This window comes from Zingiber officinale, chromosome 6A (assembly GCF_018446385.1).
Source record: "Zingiber officinale cultivar Zhangliang chromosome 6A, Zo_v1.1, whole genome shotgun sequence".
In the NCBI taxonomy this organism is placed as follows: Eukaryota; Viridiplantae; Streptophyta; class Magnoliopsida; order Zingiberales; family Zingiberaceae; genus Zingiber; species Zingiber officinale.
This window is the reverse complement of record NC_055997.1, coordinates 128186973-128209408: the sequence shown is the minus strand read 5'-3', so window position 1 is coordinate 128209408 and position 22436 is coordinate 128186973. Positions and strand designations below refer to the sequence as shown.

Sequence of the window (22436 nt, the reverse complement as noted above, 5' to 3'; positions counted from 1 at the left end):
TGAATCAACGGACGCTGGGCACGTGGCGCTCCCCAGCTGCTGACGTGGATCTTCGATTGGTTGCACGAACCTCCGGCGGACCTGCACAGAAGTCGGGTCGGGAAGGGGTTCCCGGCGTCGACCCTCCGACGCTCAAGTCAGGTAAGCAAGTAGTGAAAAAGATGGCTCCAAAGATGTCTCACGCGTACCTCCGGCGAAGTATGAGGCTCTTTATATAGAGCGGTGAAAGAGTTCCTACACGTCCACCGAGGCACATACGTGTCCGCAGCCCATACCTCGGTATGTGTCTGTCAGAAAGCTTACCTGACGCCATACTGCTACAGTCCAAGCACGTCTTCGATGGGACAACAGAACACCTCGTTGTCAAACTTGGAGCATAGCCTAGCCAGAGGACTTGACAGCTGTCACTGTTGGTGCGGGTAGCACTAACGGTCTAACCCAGGTTTTGATGAATGACAAATAGGTTAAGTTAGTTGTGTTGTTGTCTGACACTTTGATCAAGTGTGCAGGAAAAGTCCAGACAGGTCGACGGGCTGACCGGATGTCTGGCACGAAGTCCAGCTAGGTCGACGGGCTGACCGGATAGCTGGCGAGAAGTCCAAGCGGGTCGACGGGCTGACCGGACGCTTGGCGAGAAGTCCAGACGGGTCGACGGGCTGACCGGATAGCTGGCGAGAAGTCCAAGCGGGTCGACGGGCTGACCGGACGCTTGGCGAGAAGTCCAGCAGGTCGACGGGACATCTGACAGGTAAGCAAGGTAAGTCACTGGAAGGGAGTGACTGTGAGGACGCGTTCCCGGGAAGGGAACATTAGGCGTCGATCCGGCTTAGATCCATTTCGGATATCTAAGTCGAGATCGTGACTAGATTCCGGTCTCGGAAAGACGGAATCTAAGTCATACTCTTTTTAATTATCTGTTGAACCTTAACTGTGCTGACAATCTGTTTTACAGGATATACATTTGCCTCGGACTAACTTTGTTTTGCAGGAAAAGGGAGTTTTCTGGAACAAGGTGGTCCGGGCGCCCGGAAGGCGAATTCTATCCAGCCGAGTCGTCGCCACGTGGAGCATCATGGTTTGTGCAGCTACGTCACATTCCAGGCGCCCGGAAGGGATCCAGGCGCCTGGAACAGCATATAAAAGAAGCCCCAGACAGGAGCTTCAGAATCAATCAAACTGAGAACTCTACTACTGCTGGTCTTGCTGCTCAACGTTCAGTGCGACGCCAACAAAGCTCCGACACTACGCTCCGTTCTTTTCCCTTTTGTCGGTATTTGTTTTCAGTTTTCATTAGCATCTTTTTGTACTTAAATTGTAATTATCCGAATTGCTAGTGAATTGCCCAACGAAAGTACTCAAGGAGTACGGGCCTTCGAGTAGGAGTCGTCACAGGCTCCGAACGAAGTAAAACCATTGTGTCTATTTTACTTTTTCCGTTGTGCTTATCTTCTGTATTTTCGAATCGATATTCACCCCTCCTCTATCGAATCTAACGGTCCTACAAGTGGTATCAGAGCAGGTACCGCTCTGATTTGGTGCAACCACCAATCAGACAGGGGGTGAATTGTTTTTATTTTTTTTTTATAATTAATTTTAAAACTGGTGTTTCGTTAACTTAATATTTCACTAATCAATTTAAATTAGTGCAACACGAATCTAGATTTTTTTCTATTTTTCTCTTCCCGCACTACTAATCCAAGACCAAGTCTTGGGATATTTTTTTTGGTTATTTACCTGTGCACAGAATGTCCCAACAAGAAGGATTCAGCACAGTGCGACCTCCACTCTTCAACGGGGACGACTTCCCTTACTGGAAGAAGCGCATGGAGGTCTACCTCAAAACAGACTTCGACCAGTGGATGAGCATTACGAAACCTTACAAAATTCCAGTGGAGAACGCCGGGAATCTAGTGGATCCTGAAGACTGGACAGCAGATCTCAAGAAAAAAGCGTCAACAGAAAATAAAGCGATCAACACTCTACAGTGCGGATTGACAAGAGAAGAACTGAACAGAGTCGGTCCACACAAAAACGCTAAAGAGTTATGGGACAAGTTGATCGAACTGCACGAGGGAACGAGCGACGCTAAGGTAACAAAACGAGACCTGCTTCTAAATAAAATTTTTAATATAAAAATGCAGGAAGGAGAAACAGCGAATCAACTACACGCGAGGATCAAGGACATCCTCAACGGGCTTCATGCAATAGGCCACCAAATGGAGAACAGAGACTTAATAAGGTACGCTTTAAACGCTTTTCCACGTAATAGTTTGTGGGCATCAATAGTGGATACCTACAAAATTTCTAAGAATCTTTCTAACTTAAAATTAGACGAGCTGTTTTGTGAATTAGAATTACACGAACAAACTAATGCTGGAGCCGAGAAAGGTATAGCACTATTTGCAGGTTCCTCCAAAGAAAAGAAAGGCAAGCCTGAACTTGAAGAAGACTCCGACCAAGACTCCGAAAACGAAGAACACCTGGTGAACTTGGTAAGAAAAATGTTCACCAGGAGAAAGAGGAGCTTCAGCAAAAAGGATCTTCAAAAGATCAGCTCTCCCTCAGAACAAAAGAACGTGACTTGCTACGGCTGCAACAAAAAGGGACATTACAAGAACGAATGTCCAAAACTAAAGTTCGACAAACCAAAGCCAACCAAAAAGAAGGCACTCAAAGCAACGTGGGACGACTCCTCGGACGAATCGGAGGAAGAAGAGCAGAAACATCAGAGCCACCTCGCACTGATGGCCCGCGAAGCCGAAACAGATAACGAGTCGGAAGATGAAGACGGGTCTGAACCCGAAACAAGCCACGAGTCCGTACTCGTTTCCGAAGGCCCGAATGAGGTATACTTTAATTTAAACAAAAATTTTTTTAGAATTATTTCCTGTTTAAATAGTAAATTAACTAAATTAGAAAATGAAAACAAATCACTTCTTGAGGAAAATCAAAACCTCAAGGAACAATCAAAGAATTCGAATCCAACTCAAGATCTAACACTTGAGGAAGAGAATTTATCATTAAAAAATGAAATAAACAATTTAAAAGAGATGTTAGAAAAATTCACAACAAGATCAAAAAATTTAGACTTAATCCTAAATAATCAAAAAGCATGTTATAATAAAACCGGACTAGGATATAAGTCGAATTCAAATAAAACCTTCAAATCATTAATAACCCAATACAAGTCAACCAATCTAGCTAGGGTTCCGAAAGCGTGCTTGACCACACAAGTAGAACTTAATCAATATTATATACCTAAAGAAAAAATACATTATATAAAATTAAATAAACCAAACCAAAATCCAAAATACAAACCTAAATCAAATTCAAAATCTAAACAGTTTAAAAAACTACAAAATTATCACCAAGTTAACTATAAAAAGAATCGACACAAGGCTAAAACCAAAATCTAAATTAATGGCCAATAATTCAGGGGGAGGCTCCAGAATAGCTGGCACCTCCAAAACTAACTAACCCGGCAGGGTAATTAGGATTAGTTAAAAAGAGACCAAGTTTAACTTGAATCATGGTACTGGTGAAATTTTTGGATGATAGTACGTTAGGGAAGCTTGCGCATCGTATGTCTAGAAAGATATGGCTTCGATCTGGTGCATTTGGCCAAGTGGAACTGACCGAAGCTACCCTTAAACGAATCCTAACCAGTTAGACCAAGATTTAGTACTAAGTTCCGTGGATAGGACTATTCGGAAAACCTCGAAAGGTTGGTTACTTCTAATGATGTCCTTGTGACTCACCAAGCTTAAAAGTTTATCCGAAGAATGCCTATTTGTGGAAACCAAAGCTAAGTTTGAATCTAACACAAGTTAAACCAAAAGTCTGTAATCAAACCAATTTCATCTCACAAAATCATAAGATTCCCTGATTGATAATATAGATCGGGTGAGATGAATAAGGCTTAAATTTTAATTTCAAAATTTTTTAAAAAAATTAATTTCAAAATTTTAATTTTAAACTTAAAAATTAATTTCAAAATTTTTAATTTTTACTTAAAAATTAATTTCAAAATTTTAATTTTAAACCTAAAAATTAATTTCAAAATTTTTAATCTTAATTTCAAAATTTTAATTTTTAACTTAAAAATTAATTTCAAAATTTTTAAATTTGAAACTTAAAAAATTATTTTCAAAATTTTAATTTGAAACTTAAAAATTAATTTCAAAATTTTTAATTTTAACTTAAAAATTAATTTCAAAATTTTAATTTTTAACTTAAAAATTAATTTCAAAATTTTTAATTTTAACTTAAAAATTAATTTCAAATTTTTTATTTTAACTTAAAAATTAATTTCAAAATTTTTAATTTTAACTTAAAAATTAATTTCAAAATTTTTAATTTTAACTTAAAAATTAATTTTAATTTTAACTTAAAAAAAATTAATTTCAAAATTTTAATTTTAAACTTAAAATTAATTTCAAAATTTTAATTTTAAACTTAAAAAATTTAATTTCAAAATTTTAATTTTAAACTTAAAAATTAATTTCAAATTTTTAATTTTAAACTTAAAAAATTTAATTTCAAAATTTTAATTTTAAACTTAAAAATTAATTTCAAATTTTTAATTTTAAACTTAAAAATTAATTTCAATTTTTAATTTTAACTTTTAAATTAATTTCAAAATTTTAATTTTAAACTTAAAAATTATTTTCACAATTTTAATTCTAAAACTAAATTTTAATTTCAAAAATTTTATTTTTAAACTTAATTTCAACCTTTAAACTTAACTCCAAACCTAATTTCCAAAAAAAAAAAATCTTTAAAAAAAAAATTCTTTTAAAAATTATTTTAAAAACTCTTTTAAAAATCATTTTAAACTTTAAAAAATTCTTTTAAAAAATTATTTTTAAAAAAACTCTTTTAAAAATCATTTTAAAAACTTTAAAAAATTCTTTTAAAAACTCTTTTAAAAATCATTTAAAAAAAAACTTAAAAAAATTCTTTTAAAAATTATTTTAAAAAAAAACTCTTTTAAAAATCATTTTAAAAACTTTAAAAAATTCTTTTAAAAACTTTAAAAAATTCTTTTAAAAACTCTTTTAAAACCTTTTAAAAATTAGTTATTTTAAAAATTATTTTAACATAAAAATTATTTTAACTTAAAAATTATTTTAACTTAAAATTATTTTAATATAAAAATTATATTTTTAAATTATTTTAACTTAAAAATTATTTTAAAAACTTTTAAAAATCATTTAAAAACTATTTTAAAAATTATGTATCATTTTGAAAAATTCTTTTTATTTTTTCACTATAATAAAATTCTTTTAACTCAAAAAAAAATAGTAATAATAATAAATTATTTCTATAGACTATCTTCACTTTAAAAATTATTATTTTGACTTTAAACTCATTTTTAATCTTAAACATCATTTTAACCTTAAAATTATTTTTTAATTTAACTTAACTGAAAATTAGATCTTAAATTAAAACTCATTAAAACTTAATTTAAACATTACTTTTCAACTTAATTTAACCTAACTAAAAATTAAAACTTAAAAATTTAACTTAAACTTAAAACTTAAAGCTAAATTAATCACTGATATTAATTTTAATCTAAAATCAAAACTAAATTGAACGTATATTAATTGTCATTAAATTCCTGTTAGAAATCCCTTAAAAATAATAATTATTATAATTCTTTTAAATTCATTTAAAACTTAGACACCTAACTTAAAAACTTAAATTCCGTTAACTTCAACTTTAAACTTAATTATGTAATTAATAAGTAGAACTTAACTATTTAAGTTTAACTTTATTTGAGAACTAAGCTTGATTTGATCAGAACCTAGGTTTAACCTTAGTAAAAATATTAAAATTACTCTAAGTCATTTTTCTTAATCAACCTTTAAAATATTAATTATTTTTATTAAAACATAATTAAAGTTTGACTTAAATTGAACCTTACTTAACCTTGTTTAATAACGAGTTTAACTTCAAATTACCACCAACTTTAAACTAAGTCAATCCAGCTTAAAAGGAAGTAAATGAAAAGTTAAATTATAACTAAATCAATTAATACAAAATTTAGATTATAGCAAAATTTAATCAATAAATTGTTAATATTGATCAATTATTGAATTAATAACAACTTATCTTACTTAACATTACACTAAAGGTTAATTTATTTCAACTTAATCTAACATTAATTACGGTTAGTTAAATTTAAATGAACAATTTTATAAAGATAATTATACAATCATCTAAAACACTTAGATACAAAAATATGTTACGGTTGTAAAATTTTATATTAAGGGGAAGTAATAAGTAAGGAGGATTAATAAATTAAAGGAGTATCAAATTAAGGGGGAGGTTTATTTTTTAATTATCTCCTGAAGTGTTATTTTTTAATCTTCTCTTTAAAATCTCTCTAGAAAATTCTACCTCAATTTAAAAAATAAATATATATCTACTTTGAATATTTTTAGCAAATATTTTCAAATTTTATGTCAGGTTCAGGGGGAGAAATTAATTAAAAATTTCCCATTATATAAAATATTTTAAATTTTTTTTGAAAAATGTTTTCTTAAAAATTTCTTAAACCTACTTTTGAAAACTAACTCTTATAAAACTAAGTTGTTTTTAAGAATTGGGTTTTACTTTTTATTGAAAATTGATTTTGAAAATTAGATTTAACTTAGTTTTGAAAAATTGTGGAAATTAGATTTTTCAAAACTTAAGTTTACAAACTAAGTCTCTCAAAATCATTTTCCTTAATTTTGAAAATCAAAGTTTAAAAATCAATTTTCAAAATCAACTTGCTTAAAATTGTGAAAATTTTTTAAATCGACTCAAAATTGTTTCTTTTAAATCACAAACTTTTTATCCTTTTTATTTAGTTTTTGAAAACTCAACTTTTCAAGTATTTTAAACCATGGTTTTGAAACTAGTACTTTTGAACTTTAAACATTAGATTTAATTATTTTACTTTATCAAAATTAGTTCTACCAAACTCCTTTGAAAACTAAAAGTAAAGTTCAAAATCAATATTTGCAAACTGAAATTTGATTTGCAAAAACTCAGTGTTGAAAATTATGAAAGTTAGATTTTTCAAATTTAAATCATTGTCAAAACTTAAGTTTTAAATTAAATCGTTTACAAACTTAGTGTTGAAAAATAAAATTTTCAAACTTAGTTTTGGAATTTTGGTTTTTGAAAACTTATGTTTGAAAATGAAACTATCTAAACTTAGCTAGCTTTCTAAAAGCTAAAAGCTAATGCTTTAAACAAATTTTCAAAAGCTTAAACTCCCCCAGATTAACTTGACATTTTTTTTGTCTGAAGTCTATAATTACTTAATCCATGCTTATTTTTGATGAATGCCAAAGGGGAGGAGGGTTAGGTGGTTAAGTTAGCTAAACCAATTTGAAAATACAAACTAACAAACTTTAAAACCACATAAATGCATGTTGTTTCTTGCATATGTTTTCACTAACTTAACCAGGTTGTCATTCCATCAAAAAGGGGGAGATTGTTGGTGCGGGTAGCACTAACGGTCCTAACCTGTGTTTTGATGAATGACAAATAGGTTAAGTTAGTTGTGTTGTCTAACACTTTGATCAAGTGTGTAGAAAAGTCCGAAGTGTACGGCTGACCGGATGTCCGGCACGAAGTCCAAGGTCGACGGGCCGACCGGATAGTCGGCGAGAAGTCCAAGCGGTCGACGGGCTGACCGGACGCTTGAGAAGTCCAGCTAGGTCGACGGGCCGACCGGATAGTTGGCGAGAAGTCCAAGCGGTCGACGGGCCGACCGGACGCAGAAGTCTAGACGGCCGACGGCCGACCGGACGTCCCAGTAAGCAAGGTAAGTCACGGAAGGGAGGATCGGAGGACGCGTTCCCGGGAAGGGAACATTAGGCGCCGATCCGGCTTAGATCCATTTCGGATATCTAAGTCGAGATCGTGACTAGATTTCGGTCTCGGAAAGATGGAATCTAAGTCATACTCTTTTTAATTATCTGTTGAACCTTAACTGTGCTGACAATCTGTTTTACAGGATATACATTTGCCTCGGACTAACTTTGTTTTGCAGGAAAAGGGAGTTTTCTGGAACAAGGTGGTCCGGGCGCCCGGAGGGGATCCGGGCGCCCGGAGGTCCAGGCGCCCGGAAGGCGAATTCTATCCAGCCGAGTCGTCGCCACGTGGAGCATCATGGTTTGTGCAGCTACGTCACATTCCAGGCGCCCGAAAGGGATCCAGGCGCCTGGAACAGCATATAAAAGAAGCCCCAGACAGGAGCTTCAGAATCAATCAAACTGAGAACTCTTCTACTGCTGGTCTTGCTGCTCAACGTTCAGTGAGACGCCAACAAAGCTCCGACACTACGCTCCGTTCTTTTCCCTTTTGTCGGTATTTGTTTTCAGTTTTCATTAGCATCTTTTTGTACTTAAATTGTAATTATCCGAATTGCTAGTGAATTGCCCAACGAAAGTACTCAAGGAGTACGGGTCTTCGAGTAGGAGTCGTCACAGGCTCCGAATGAAGTAAAATCATTGTGTCTATTTTACTTTTTCCGCTGTGCTTATACTCTGTATTTTCGAATCGATATTCACCCCCCCTCTATCGAATCTAACGGTCCTACAGTCATAAGATGTTCTTGTCCCTCTCTACCGATCACAGGCCAGGGCGTCCGGCAAGTCGGCTGGACGGGGAGTCCATCCGGCCAGCCCTCATCTTAAGCGCTGGTCGGACGGCACTCACATCCCGTCCGGCCTGCCGTTGGCATCGATATGCTGGGGATATTTTCGGTAGGGTGTCATGTAGGGATTGTTTAGCAGTGTCACCTTCTCTTAGGCCTTCCGCTCGGCTCTTTTCTACTGTTCAATTGAGCGTCGGAACCCCGACTTCTGTCGGGGCGACTTTTGCCATAGGCTATTCACCGGTCGGCCGGCCGGGAGGTTGGCCCCTCCTTCTCCGATCGGCCACCTGGCCTTTTGACTCCCGCGTGGCATTGACCCCTCAGAATGGGGGTCCCCTGTTCTAACCGCCGGATCAGTTAACTTGTCCATACGAGCTCCGAAAAATTTCTAAAAATTTTGAAAAATTCCCTTATTAATATTCGCCTATTTCTGGTATTTTATATTCTCCCCCACTAATAAAAATTTGGTCCCCAAATTTTGTTATCTACCATCAGCAAGTACTAATAACAGGTAAAGAGTATAAATGCTGAACGGTAAACTAAATCACATACCTCAAGGGAAAAGATGGGGATATCGAGCTCGGATCGTATCCTCAAGCTCCCAAGTAGCCTCCTCGTCCGAATGATGCTGCCATCCGACTTTAACCAGCCGGATAGTCTTGTTCCGCAACTGACGCTCCTTCCGGTCCAAAATATGTACCGAAATATCCTCATAGGTGACGTCAGGCTGAACTGGAACTGGGATATCTGCCAGCACATGCGTTGGATCAGGTACGTATCTTCGCAGCATAGACACGTGGAATACATCGTGAACGCCTGACAGGGACGGTGGTAGTGCTAACCGGTAAGCTACCGCTCCGATCCTCTCCAAGATCTCGAAAGGGCCAATATACCGCGGAGCCAGCTTACCTCTGAGGCTAAATCTTTTCACCCCTTTTGTGGGTGAAACTCGCAGAAATACATGATCGCCAACAGAAAACTCTAGTGGTCTGCGTCTCCGATCAGCATAACTCTTCTGACGGTCCTGAGCCTCTGACATCCTCCGTCTGATAGTACGGACCAACTTTGCATCCTGTTGAAATCTATGAGGTCCCAACATCTGGGCCTCTCTAACCTCATCCCAGAGGACGGGTGTCCGACAAGGTCTACCATACAACGTCTCAAACGGTGCCATCTGAATAGCCGAATGAAAGCTGTTGTTGTAAGCAAACTCTACTAACGGCAGATGGTCCTCCCAACTGCCTCCGAAATCCATAACATATGACCTCAGCAGGTCCTCTAAAGTCTGAATGGTCTGCTCTGACTGTCCATCTGTCTGTGGATGGAAGGTTGTACTGAAACGGAGCTGTGTGCCCAAGACCTGCTACAGACTCTGCCCCCAAGATGCATCATTGGCATCATATGAATAATCAACATACTTGCAAAATCAGCATACCAGCTCAATCAAAGAGACCAACCTTATGCTACCAACACTCATGGTTTACGGGTATACCTAAACAAAATTCATGCATATGTATCAAGCATGAATACATCAATCAAAAGTAACCCAAAATAAAGCAGCCTAATTATCCAGTAACAATCCTGCTCTAGGTTCAAAGGAACTAATTTCGGACAAGAAAGATATACACACCATGGTATAACATTGCAAGTCAATGTCGTACACTACCAAGACTATATCTAATGGGGAAAATTTTATCATCTTAAATCCAAATGTACTCTCCCAGTATACACTAGTAACGATTGTATCCCATAAGTGTTAAGCAATTAGCTCTACACTTCCTTACATCAGCGGGGTCACATATCCCAATGCACTTTCTGAGTCATCCAACCGGGTATATACAGTCCAGGGTCAAAGTCTTCATGGAATAGGATACATCGATCCTCTATAAACTATCCAAGCCGACAATGGTATATGTCTAAATCAGTCATTTCCACGTCAGTACAAAACATGTACTCAAATGTGCTCTAGACACATAACTAAGCACAAATAACCTAAATGTTCAAATCTCTAAAAATAGAGTATGACAATCCTCTACTGATCAACCAACAAAACTAAATCATTCTTCTACTAACTAATCAAGAATACCTTAATCATCCACAAGCAACTAAGGTATATCAAACCATGACTACCCAACTCGACAAACGTAAATCAGTCTTCTACTGACCGATCTAACAAAAGTAAATCAATATTCACTAATGAAAATTAACTAAGATAAAATGGTATACTACAATATCAAATAACTAAATCAGTTCATGGATCAATTCAACACTAATTACAACAACTCAAACTAGAAAATGTCAACCCACATAATATCATATGTATAAATGTGTACGACCCAAAAGAAAAAGTCATAATTCAAGAACATCAAGACACCCTCATTTTTATCCTCAAAAATATCAACCCACATAATATCAAATGAATAAGTCTCTACTCCCCATGAGAGCAAGTTAGCATTCAAAACATCAATCATTATTTATCCACATAGTCCAATATCAGAGGAAGCAATTATCAATTTTTATCATCCTGTTAACTAACCACAACTAACCAGATTTATTAAAATCTCATAGGCACACTCAACTGTAAACTCTCTAGCACCCGATTTATAATCTGATCACCAACTATAATCATCAAACCTATGAATAATATACATGACACTCACTATGTCACCATCAACGACAACTCAAATAATAGATCATCAAAATATTTATCCACTAATAGATCATCAAAATAAATATCTAGTAATAGATCATCAGACAACCACATAACAATTACTCTCATAAATCAATAGAAATCAACATGTCACAATATCTGATCTCACAATATCCCTCAACCTCAAACCATTCTCAACAATGATCAAACATGATAACTCCCAAATGACCAATTTTCATCATATCAGGTACCCTAATATCAAAAAGATATAAGTATAAAAACTCTACTGGCTAAGTCAACAGGAATATATAGGTATCATCCACTACCCATCAAACAATACCAAAGGTTGGTATGTGCCTCCATCTCCCACTAGTAGTAATAGAAGCTAAAACTACTGATGGTATGATATGAAAAATCACCAGAGACTATAATCCTTGATCTCTATTAAGGTCAATGGCTAACCCATCACATGTACTATGTGCTACAACAACCGAACAGGTACTACATAAAGAATGCTAATACCTATCATAAACTATAAAATTAAACATCATACCTATATGCCGTCTGGAGATGTTCCATCGCTGTCCAGTCCCCAACTTCTGACCTAAAAATTCCTAACATGAAAATCACCGGAAATCCATATAAATCCGAAACGGAGTCTATAACATATACAAAATGGAAAATTCGTGAAATCCAAAATAACTACCCAGTTTGACTCGCAAACTTGGGTTAACCCAAAAAAAAAAAATCTATAATACCAAAAGCAGGTATCATAACCTGCTCTGATACCAATAAATTGGTATCAGATAAATCTCAAAAATCCAACACACGGAAATCAAACAAGTATCGCCAAACTTTGACGCTCTGATATCATATAAATTGGTATTAGGTTATCCCAAATATCCAAAATACGAAAACAACGATCGTAAAACTTAAGCTCTGATACCACTAAATTGTCACGCCCCAGAGGAGTCCCTGTCCGAGAAAATTTCGGCAGCATCTCCCCTGTACGGTGGACAATCTGAAACTTTTCTACATCCTCATATACCTCAGCCACATGCGGCTGGAATAATAACAAAAATAAAACAATCACCACGCAGTTTATATAACAAGTAAACAGAACAATAATACTCTGACTCGAAAACAACCCTACTCAACTACACTCGTAAAGCTCAAAACATATTCCTACTCCACTACACTCGTAAAGCTCAAAACCGGCGATAAAACCAACTTACCTCTTCTGCCATCTAGGCAGGCATATAGTAAAAGCAAATCCAAATAAAAGTCATCACAAGTAAACAATCCATATAAGATCCAAAGTATAACAATCCAAAACATAACATGTTCAAAACATAGTCTAGTAAAGAAGAAAACCAGTAGATCCAAAAGTCCTCGTGGTCTGCAGGGGACTAGCAACTGGAACTCTCTCCCGACAGCATCAACCTGAAAAATAACAACAATGGAGGCGGGGTGAGTCCAACACTCAGCAGGTACAACTGATATACAAAGTAAGGAAATAACACCTAGCACTAATCATGCGTACAGTCTCTTGATGTAAGAAAGATAAAAATGCATCTGAAGTAAACAGGAGAGAAACTGTACTAACCAGGACCTGGGTATAAGAACAAACAGTCCGAGTGATATGGAAATCCTGTATGCATGTCAAACATAGGTATCCAAACAATATGCAGCATATAAATACAACAAACACAAACAATAAATGCATCATGCATATGATGCCAATGACATGGTCACCCCTGACGCCAGTCAGCCATCTCACACACAATGGTGAGTCCGAGTTGGTAGGGTTGTGACAACCGTGCACTCTGACATCACTGCCCCTGATGAGTGACCGAGTGGACAGGATGCTGTCGGAGTACACACATACTCCTACCCCGAAATAATAAATGGAGGAGCACAATGCTCTCATCTCCCGGTATACGTTGACGGGGAGGTCTCTCTGCCGGCTACCACGCCGAGTCACACTACCCATGAGCGGACCAACGGAGCCAAACAAAGTCCAATTGTCTGCCGGCTACTATGCTGCTACACTAAACCAACGGAGCCAAACAGAGCGGAACTGTCTGCCGGCTACCACGCTGAGTCACCAGACCAACGGAGCCAAACAGCAGAACTGCCACACACCTGTCTGATATACCACTAACCCATGAGTGGTGGTGTGTACAGATACATGTAACTGGCGATGTGCTCGACAATAATGGAGCAGACAATCGCACAGCATGCAATCATGCAAGATGATGCATGATACTAAACATGGCAATCTAACGAACAACACAGCAATAATCATATGAATAAATACAAAGTGTGTACCACAGGACGATGTATCAAATAGAAGGTACACAAGTCAGATAGAGCATCAAATAAACCCTAGGTCCTGAACATAATGTATAAATTGGTCGTGTCACTACCTCTAGAGCATGTATGATCAAGTAAATAATAACATGCAGTGCATAATAAATAAACAAGCAAATATGTATCAGATCATGTAGTGACCAACCGAAATAAATGGGAAACACAATCATTGTTATTTGTTAAATACTTTATTATGCATATCAAAAGACATAAGTCAAAGTACTCGCCTCCAATAAAATGATCCAAATCTGACTCCGAGATACTCGTATCGCGTCAAAGTCCTGTGATAAATCGTACAATTTAGCTAATTTTCATTAAAAACAAAAATAGCTAAACTAAATCCTAATCCGATTAGGAAGCTAGAGTATCAATTCCATTTAAATCTAAGTCTATACTTAAATCAATTCTAGTGGCAATTCAGTCTTCAACTTACCACCAGATAACCCAACCATAAATAAACAACTAACCACAATATTCAATTTAATCCTTGATCTATAACTAAACACAGTTAATCCACTAAACTCCCAATTCATCTTAATTCAATGATTTCACCTAAATTAGCACCTCTTGTTAACACTAACGAACATCCAGATTCACATAACCCATCAACACATGATCCATTATATAACTAACACACGTAGCTAATTTCCTACAACATACCTTGAAGTCACAGCCTTGTTGATTGTTGGAACAGGAGTGCTACTAGTAGGAATTTCTGCCGTAACCAAGAAAACCACAGCAAGTCCTCCCTGCTGGAACTCACGGTGTCGTTCACCTAGGAAGCAACCAATAACAAAACCTTATACCGTGACTAGATCCGAAGCAAGGAAGAACATGAACTGAGATCTGCCACAACCCTAATTCCGCATCTAGGTATGACCCTTACCTCCAAGATTCGGCTAGGGCAAAGAAAATATGGATCGACACTAGGGTTGAGGAGCGGCACCAAGTGGCAGCGTCGGCTGTGGCGAAAACAGGGGTGCTAGGGCAGAGGCGACAGCGCTGCTCCGGTCCAGTGAGGGCAACTGCTTCGGCAGGGCTCAGTGGCGGCCGACGGATCGTGTGCGACGGCGAAGAGTGGCTGTCGAAGGTGCGGCAGTGAGGATGGGGTGAGCGTCGCCAACGCTTGGGGAAAAAGGAGGAGCGGCACTCGGCAGGAGGCTAGGGCGCGCGGTGACCAGCACAGATGAGGCGGCCGCCGCTCGGGAGAAGAAAAGCAAAGGGCTTCGGGTGTGCGGCGCAATGTGGCTAGGGCAGAGGATCGGGAGAATAGAGAGGAAATAAAAGGATCGAGTGCGTAATAAAGAAGGAACGAGGGAGAAGAAACGAAGAACTGCCTCGAGCAGTTAGGGCATGGGTAGAAGAAGGCGCGCGGGAGAGAAAGAAACAGAGAGAAGAGTTTGGCGAAAACAAAGAAAGAGAAAAGGAAAAGAAATAAATAAATTTAACTTTTCCTCACATAAATGGGTAGCCAAAATAGGCTTTCCCGGAACCCAAATTTTATCCCCGTTAATTTGTCCATACGAGCTCCGAAAAATTCCCGAAAAATTTCTAAAAATTTCAGAAAATTCCCTTATTAATATTCGCCTATTTTCTGGTATTTTACAACTTCACTTGCATCCGAGACGTGAAGATAAATGAGACTGGATGACTCACCACAGTAACCTTGACACAATAAGAAAAAAAGATGTTGATAGAAGCTCACGCGACTAAAATGTAGCAACAACGACAAGCAGCAACTAACTACCATTTGTCGAATGATCCTGCTATATATGCAACCAGCCAACACATTGAACATGGAACCTGAGTGGTGGGTCCGACCAAGTTCCAACAGACCCAACCTCCTCAGGTTGCATTTCCCCGAATACCCGTTCTGCCGATCAACTTGCCACTGATGCCACATTTACCGATCACATATCACAGGGAGCTGTTCCGAACGCCTTTAGAGGATATGGGTCGAGCGAAGAGGGCACAAGGATAGTCTTCTGAGAATACCCCCATTTGGGATATACGCAAGGGAAAGACTCCCATAATGATTAACTCCTCCGAGCATGTCAGCACACTATTCTATAAAGAGATATTGAAAGACAAACTTTTGAAGCACTATAAATCTCGTCGATTGGGGAGTACTCGGGAGCTACCAACATTGAAGACCATTTACTAAAATTTAAAAATGTGCCCATATTCCACCAATACATGTATGGAATCCAATGCCACGTATTCCTCACTACTTTGGCGGGTTCAGTGTAAAAATGGTTTAAACGACTGCTTATCGAGTTCATCTATAGTTTCAAGGACTTCCGAACAACCTTATTTCATCACTTTGCCAGCAGTCATCATTATCATAAGATGATGGTGAATTTGTTCTCACTTAAGCAGAGGCCCAAGGAGACGCTGAGGACCTATATTAAACGATTTAATCAAGTTATCATGGATGCCCCCTCGGCCACTACAGAAATTTTGGTGAGTAACTTTTCCCAGAGACTCATAGATAATGACTTTTTTCGATCCCTCATCAGGAAACCTCCAAAGAATTTCGATCATCTATTCGGACGAGCTACTAAATACATCAATGTTGAAGAAGCTCAGTCTACTCGAAAGAAAAAGGTAGTTCCTGACCAGGGCGCCACTCGTGAGCGTCGATCGGTCAACAACAATGTGCCTCCTATAGGGCCTCAACTGGTCGAGTCAAGGTCATACATGGTCTAACATGTGGACGCCGATTGGCCGCGAGCCCCCAAGTCTCGACTGTGGATTCTAATGTTTTGCACCTATCATCATTCGAGGACTCACGACACAAAGGATTATTACCATTTTAACGTGGACCCCTCACCAACATGCTCATCAAGAATTCTGCCAATGATCTCCCTCTCCCAACTACCAAAGTTATCGCTGATCGGATGGACCCCAAGTCGAAATAATGCGCTAGCCGATTTGACCCAACATTTGCCCTAACAAATGAACAACCAAAGACTTGCACGGGCGGCCGTCGAGCGGTCATAGTAGCCGGTCGACAGTATAGAACAAAAATGCTTAATCGGTGAATAAGAGGTTTAGACAAACATCAGAGATAGTCAACATCATTTAGAACAAGAGAAGGCCCAGCCTAACCTCCAGGCCAGACAGACTATGAGTGTTATGTATAGTTTAAGTAAAGAAGCCGAGTGAAAGCTTTCAGCTTGTCTTGTCCAATAAATCACGGGTGACTATTAGCCTTTGGAATAGTGACTGACGCATGAATTAGACACTTACCTCAGTTATACCGAGATTCGAACCCCAGACCTCATAGTGACAGCACATCATGTGTTAGCCACTAGATCGTCTTGAGGGGATGTGCATAGACACAACAAGGATATTATAAAAGGGGGTCTTTGCTTATATGCGATGCTACATTTTTCTAGGCGCATATTGCTACAGTTTTTCACTATTTCTCTTCAAAATTCGATCATTAACTTGAGTGTCGGAGGACTACCACTAGAACTTCTTCTCTGATCCGGTATTAATATTTTTTTTGATATGTAGGGTAACGAGAAATCTATATATAGTCAATATTAGAGTGAAACGTTCAGCTAACGATCTTTTCTACTTTTAGACAGGACCAATATCGATAATTACACATAAATATAAAATTATTAATTTGTTTATATATAAATAATATTTTAAATTTTTTTATTAATTATGTACTATAAAATTTTAAGTATTTTTAATAACGCCCTACTATTGGATCCTAATCCAAAATGGTAGGGTCATCATTCTGCCAACTATATTTGGAATATTAAAATATAATATTTTAAATTACCAAACTAGAAATTAGTTTTCTCCCCCCCCCCTTTTTAACTAATATCCTCAAAATTTGTGGCCCCAGTTGTTAATGCCTGTAACAGCGTCAGTCACGTTTTGGTTGGCCAAGCTGGCTCTCGTCCCGAACCACCACCAGCGAAGCAGGGATGGCCGCCACAAGTTTCAATGGGCATGATTGAGCCGCGTGGCTGCTTGTGGTTTGCACGCTTCTCGATCGTCCTAATCGACGGACGACGCCAAGCAGCACACAGCACTAGAATCCGCTTCCGCTTCATATCGCGCTACCTTCCCTTCCGATCGGCGAAGAAGAACAACACAGGAAAGGACAGAGTGCGTGGAAGCGTAGTTGGATCGCGAAGATGGCCGTTTTCCCCGGCGTGAAGGCTGCTCTCTTGACTTACGCCGCGCACGTCCTGGCGGTGCTGGCGGCGGGGGCGGTCCTCGTCTGGAGCATCTACTTCCGCGGTGGGCTCGCCTTCGAGGCCTCCAACAAATCCCTCATCTTCAACGTACTCAATCTTCTTCTACGTTTTCCTTATTTTTGATCGGTTGATTGGCTGGTTAGATAGTTGTTCTCTCAAAAAATCCCCTTTTTTTTTGTTTTTCCCCCTTGTTTTTAGTTCAGCATAAGAAACGCCTTCGATGTAGCTTGGAATTTACTGGTTTTTCCCCTAGGCAGGGGCTTGTCGCTTCTTTATGGCGTTTTGTGGCTACTATCTTGCTATCGATGTAGGTTTTTTCTTGTTTGGATGGCTCATGCTTCTAATCGAAAGATTTGCTGCTCTAACCGAAGCGAATGACGCTTTTGTTTGGTTAAAAGGAAGTGCTCGTCTGTGTATAATTTAAAAACCTTGTCCACTGTTTCTTGTTTTGCGATAACCATGTCACAATCAATTTGCGCTTTATTTTGCTTGAAAGGAAACGAGGGGATGAAGAAAGTTGAGGAAATTAAGGCACAATTTCATTTCTGTTCAAATCATGCAAAAAATGGAAGTAAATGCAGAAGTCGGCTTCCAATTTTTGTTCTCCCCTGCATACTCTCTCTAAATCAACTAAAACTTTTTTTTTTTCTTTCTATTGCAGATTCACCCGGTACTTATGTTGATTGGGTTTATTATAATTGGGAGTGAAGGTAAGCACAATTGCAGTACCAGTTATCTCTTTTGTTCGAGTAGTCATGTTCACCTGCTCTTTCACTTTCCTGCAGCTATTATGAGCTATAAAACTTTGCCATGGAGTCATGAAGTGAACAAAACTATCCATTTGGTTCTCCATGCAATTGCTCTTGTTCTTGGCGCTGTGGGAGTTTACGCTGCCTTCAAGTTCCACAACGAAAGTGGAATCGATAATTTGTACAGCTTGCATTCCTGGATTGGGATTGGGACAATCTCTTTATATGGCATTCAGGTAAATGAACAGAAAAAATCACCATTTAATCATTGACCAAAACAACACCTTGTTCTACAGTTAACCAGAATTATATTTTGAGTCAACATCATAATCTTTGATACCTTACACTGAAAGGCCTCACTTGCTACATTCTATTTCTTGTTTGTATCTCACCGAAGCTTCCCAATTGCTTGTTTGCAGTGGATTTTCGGATTCGTGACCTTCTTCTTTCCTGGATTGTCTCCGGCACTGAGACGTAAGTCTCTCCCATGGCACGTACTATTTGGTGTGTTCGTCTACGTACTGGCAATTGCCACTGCAGAGCTAGGGTTCTTAGAGAAGCTCACGTTTCTGGAGAGCTCAGGGCTGTACAAATATAGCCCAGAGGCATTCTTGGTGAATTTTACTGCACTGGTTGTGATATTTCTTGGAGCCTCGGTTGTGCTGTCTGCCATTGCTCCGGCGAACGTTGATGCACCACATGGATACACTGCTGTATCAGAGAATTAGCCAAAAAAAACGTATGACCTGTTACTGAAATCTTTATAGGATGCAAAACCTACATGAACAGTTGTTTTTCCAGCGTCTGTTTGATTCAGTAAATAAATGCATATGTTCTAAAAATAGAACGAATTCGAATGATTAAAAAAAACAGTGAGGCTCTGTAAAATTCTTCTTTATATATTTTGCTTGCACATTTGGATAAATTTGAAGGTAAAAGGTGAATACGTTCGATCTCAGTGTTTCCGTCAATTCGTCTCAGGTCAATATGGATGAGGTAAATCATAGGTGATTAGGATTGTAAATAAGTCGAACCGAGCTGAGCTTTGAGGTGTTCAAACTTATTTGATAAGATAACCGAGTTAAGTCAAGCCGAGCTTAAAATTAATCAAGCTTTTGAAATGAGTGTTCAAGTTTGGCTTGATTTATTTTTTATGAGCTTGAGCTTGTTTGAAGTTTGGCTTGAGCTTGGTTCGTTTAGATGTTATCAAGTTCTCAATTCAAAAAATGTAGAACCGCCATATCAGCGGCCCCCTAGAGTCGGTCCCACAGATATGGAGGGAGGTAAATCAAGCTCTCAATTCAAGCTTGGTTCGAGCTTGGCTTGAGCTTGGTTTGTTTAGATGTTATCAAGTTCTCAATTCAAGCTTATTTGATTGTTTGAAACTTTTAATTATGTGATTGGTTATTAAGATTGATAATTTAAATTTATTTATTTATTATATTTTATTTTATTATTTATTTATGATATTGAAAAGAGTTTTATTAATAAATATGGTTTATGAACATTGTTCATGAACGTTATTCACGAATATTATTCACGAACGTTAACGAGCTGAACACATATGTGTTCAAGCTTGTTTGTTTAGCTTAATGAGCTGTTTAAGGTTGTTTGTTTAATTAATCTTATGTATATTGAACGAACATAAATAAGTTTTTACCAAGTCGAATATTAAGTTTGTTCATGAACGTTTGATTTATTTACGTCCCTATAGGTGATTATTAGTCTTTGAAATAATGACTAGTACATAAGGGAGGTATTTATCTATTTTGTTGAGATTCAAATCCTAAATTTTATGATGATAATAACTCATGTGCTAATGATTAGATCGTTCTAAAAAAAAAATTATACATTTGGATAAACTTGATAATAATTAAGGTGGATCCCATACTGCGTTGGATATCCACCAACTTATTTGGGGGTTGGTGATGTTTGGTACTTAAATAGAAGTGATTATCACTGGAAGTTAATCGAGTCATATTTAATCCTAGAAAATATTAAGTGTAGAATGCTGCATATGATGTGGCTGGCCGCAGAGGATTCATACAACCAACATCTCTTGCACAACATCCTGTCGCGATTATCTTCCTCTGAAGCGTCAGCAGCCCTATGCGCTTCCAGACGACGTGGAGCACAGCACTTGAAAAATTTGAGAAATCCAATCACTAGTATCACCCTGTTTTGATACAGTCCAGTATCACAATCAATGAGCCTGTAACACAGTTAGGGTGTGTTTATTTAGGGGTGATCTTTAATAATCTTAATTACTTATTAAGATTATCAATTAAAATCCTATTTGATTTAAGTAATTGATGATTTCTAAATAAGGTTCTATGTTATACACGTCAATAAAAAAGACATACGAATTGGAAAATCTCAGAAAATTGAAATTTTTCTTGATTTCGGAATTAATAATTTTTTTTACCTAAAATATCATCATATAAGAGAAAAGTGTGATAAAAAAAATGTAAAGAAAAAAATAGAAAATATAAAAAATAAAATAAAATAACTAAAAAAAATAGAAAAACAGACGTAAAAAAATAAAAAATATAAAAATATAAAAAATTAGGAAAAACGTAAAAAATAATAAAAATGTAAAAAATAAAAAACATAAAAAATAAAAAATAAAAAAGCGTAAAAAAAATAATAAAAACCTAAAAATAGAAAAAATAGTAAAAATGTAAAAAAATAAAATAAAATAAAAAAAATGTAAAAATAAAAAAAAAATAACATAAAAAAGAATAATGTTCTATATCCGACACGTCAGTAAAAGAGACATACAATCTGGAATCAGAAGATCTCAAAAAATTGAGATTTTTCTTGATTCCGAAGTTAATAAATTTTTTTATCTAAAATATTATTGGATATTAAATTTTTTTACCTAAAATATTATTGGATAAGAGAAAAATATGACAAAAAAAATATAAAGAAAAAAAATGAAAAATATAAAAAAATAAAATAATTTAAAAAATAGAAAAACAGACGTAAAAAATAAAAAAAATATAGAAATATTAAAAAAATTAAGAGAAACGTAAAAAAATAAAATCTCAGAAAATTGAGATTTTTTTTTATTCTGGAGTTAATAAATTTTTTTACCTAAAATATCATCAGATAAGAGAAAATATGACAAAAAAAAAGGAAAGAAAAAAAATGAAAAATATAAAAAATAAAATAAAATAACTAAAAAAATGAAAAATAGACGTAAAAAAAATAAAAAATATAAAAATATAAAAATATAAAAAAATTAGGAAAAACGCAAAAAATAATAAAAAATGTAAAAACATAAAAAATAAAAAATAGAAAAAACGTAAAAAAATAATTAAAAACTTTTTAAAAATAAAAAATAGAAAAATGTAAAAAAAGATTAAAAAATATAAAAAATAAAAAAACATAATTTTTTGTAAAAAAATATAAAAAACATGAAAAATTATTAAAAAATATGTAAGTTTGATTTAATAACTATGTGTACAATAAAATATTAAATTAGATTAATTATTAAATTCTTCGAACAAATAGGTTTTAGTTGCATTATTGAATCAAATAATATTTGGTTATATTTTATTTACCGTAATTTTGATTATATGATTATATAATTATATAACTAATGTTATATATGATAACTTAAATCAAACGTATCCTATCACACAAACTCTTACAAATTTCAATTCTGACCATAAAAATTTAAGATTGCCTGGTGAAAACAAAATAAATGAAAACAAGAAGCTATATGAGCAACGAGATTATGTTCGAGGAAGAAGCAACTGTGGTGTTAGCAGTGGCTGCTC

The 22436-nt window shown here is 36.3% G+C and overlaps 1 protein-coding gene across 1 annotated transcript; it reads left to right on the top strand.

The window, feature by feature from the left end:
* The first annotated feature begins 17729 nt into the window (after positions 1–17729).
* Positions 17730–19576, top strand: LOC121998015 (probable ascorbate-specific transmembrane electron transporter 1). Its single transcript, XM_042552731.1, has 4 exons — positions 17730–17989; positions 18564–18612; positions 18688–18887; positions 19071–19576. Exons 1-4 carry the CDS (start codon positions 17840–17842, stop codon positions 19377–19379), a joined length of 708 nt encoding a protein of 235 aa, XP_042408665.1. The 5' UTR covers positions 17730–17839; the 3' UTR covers positions 19380–19576.
* The last annotated feature ends 2860 nt before the right edge of the window (positions 19577–22436 follow it).

Coding starts and splice junctions, on each gene's coding strand:
- LOC121998015 (XM_042552731.1), top strand. CDS start 17,840: ATGGCCGTTTTCCCCGGCGTGAAGGCTGCTCTCTTGACTTACGCCGCG. Junction 17,990..18,563: donor ACAAATCCCTCATCTTCAAC/GTACTCAATCTT, acceptor TTTCTATTGCAG/ATTCACCCGGTACTTATGTT. Junction 18,613..18,687: donor TATTATAATTGGGAGTGAAG/GTAAGCACAATT, acceptor ACTTTCCTGCAG/CTATTATGAGCTATAAAACT.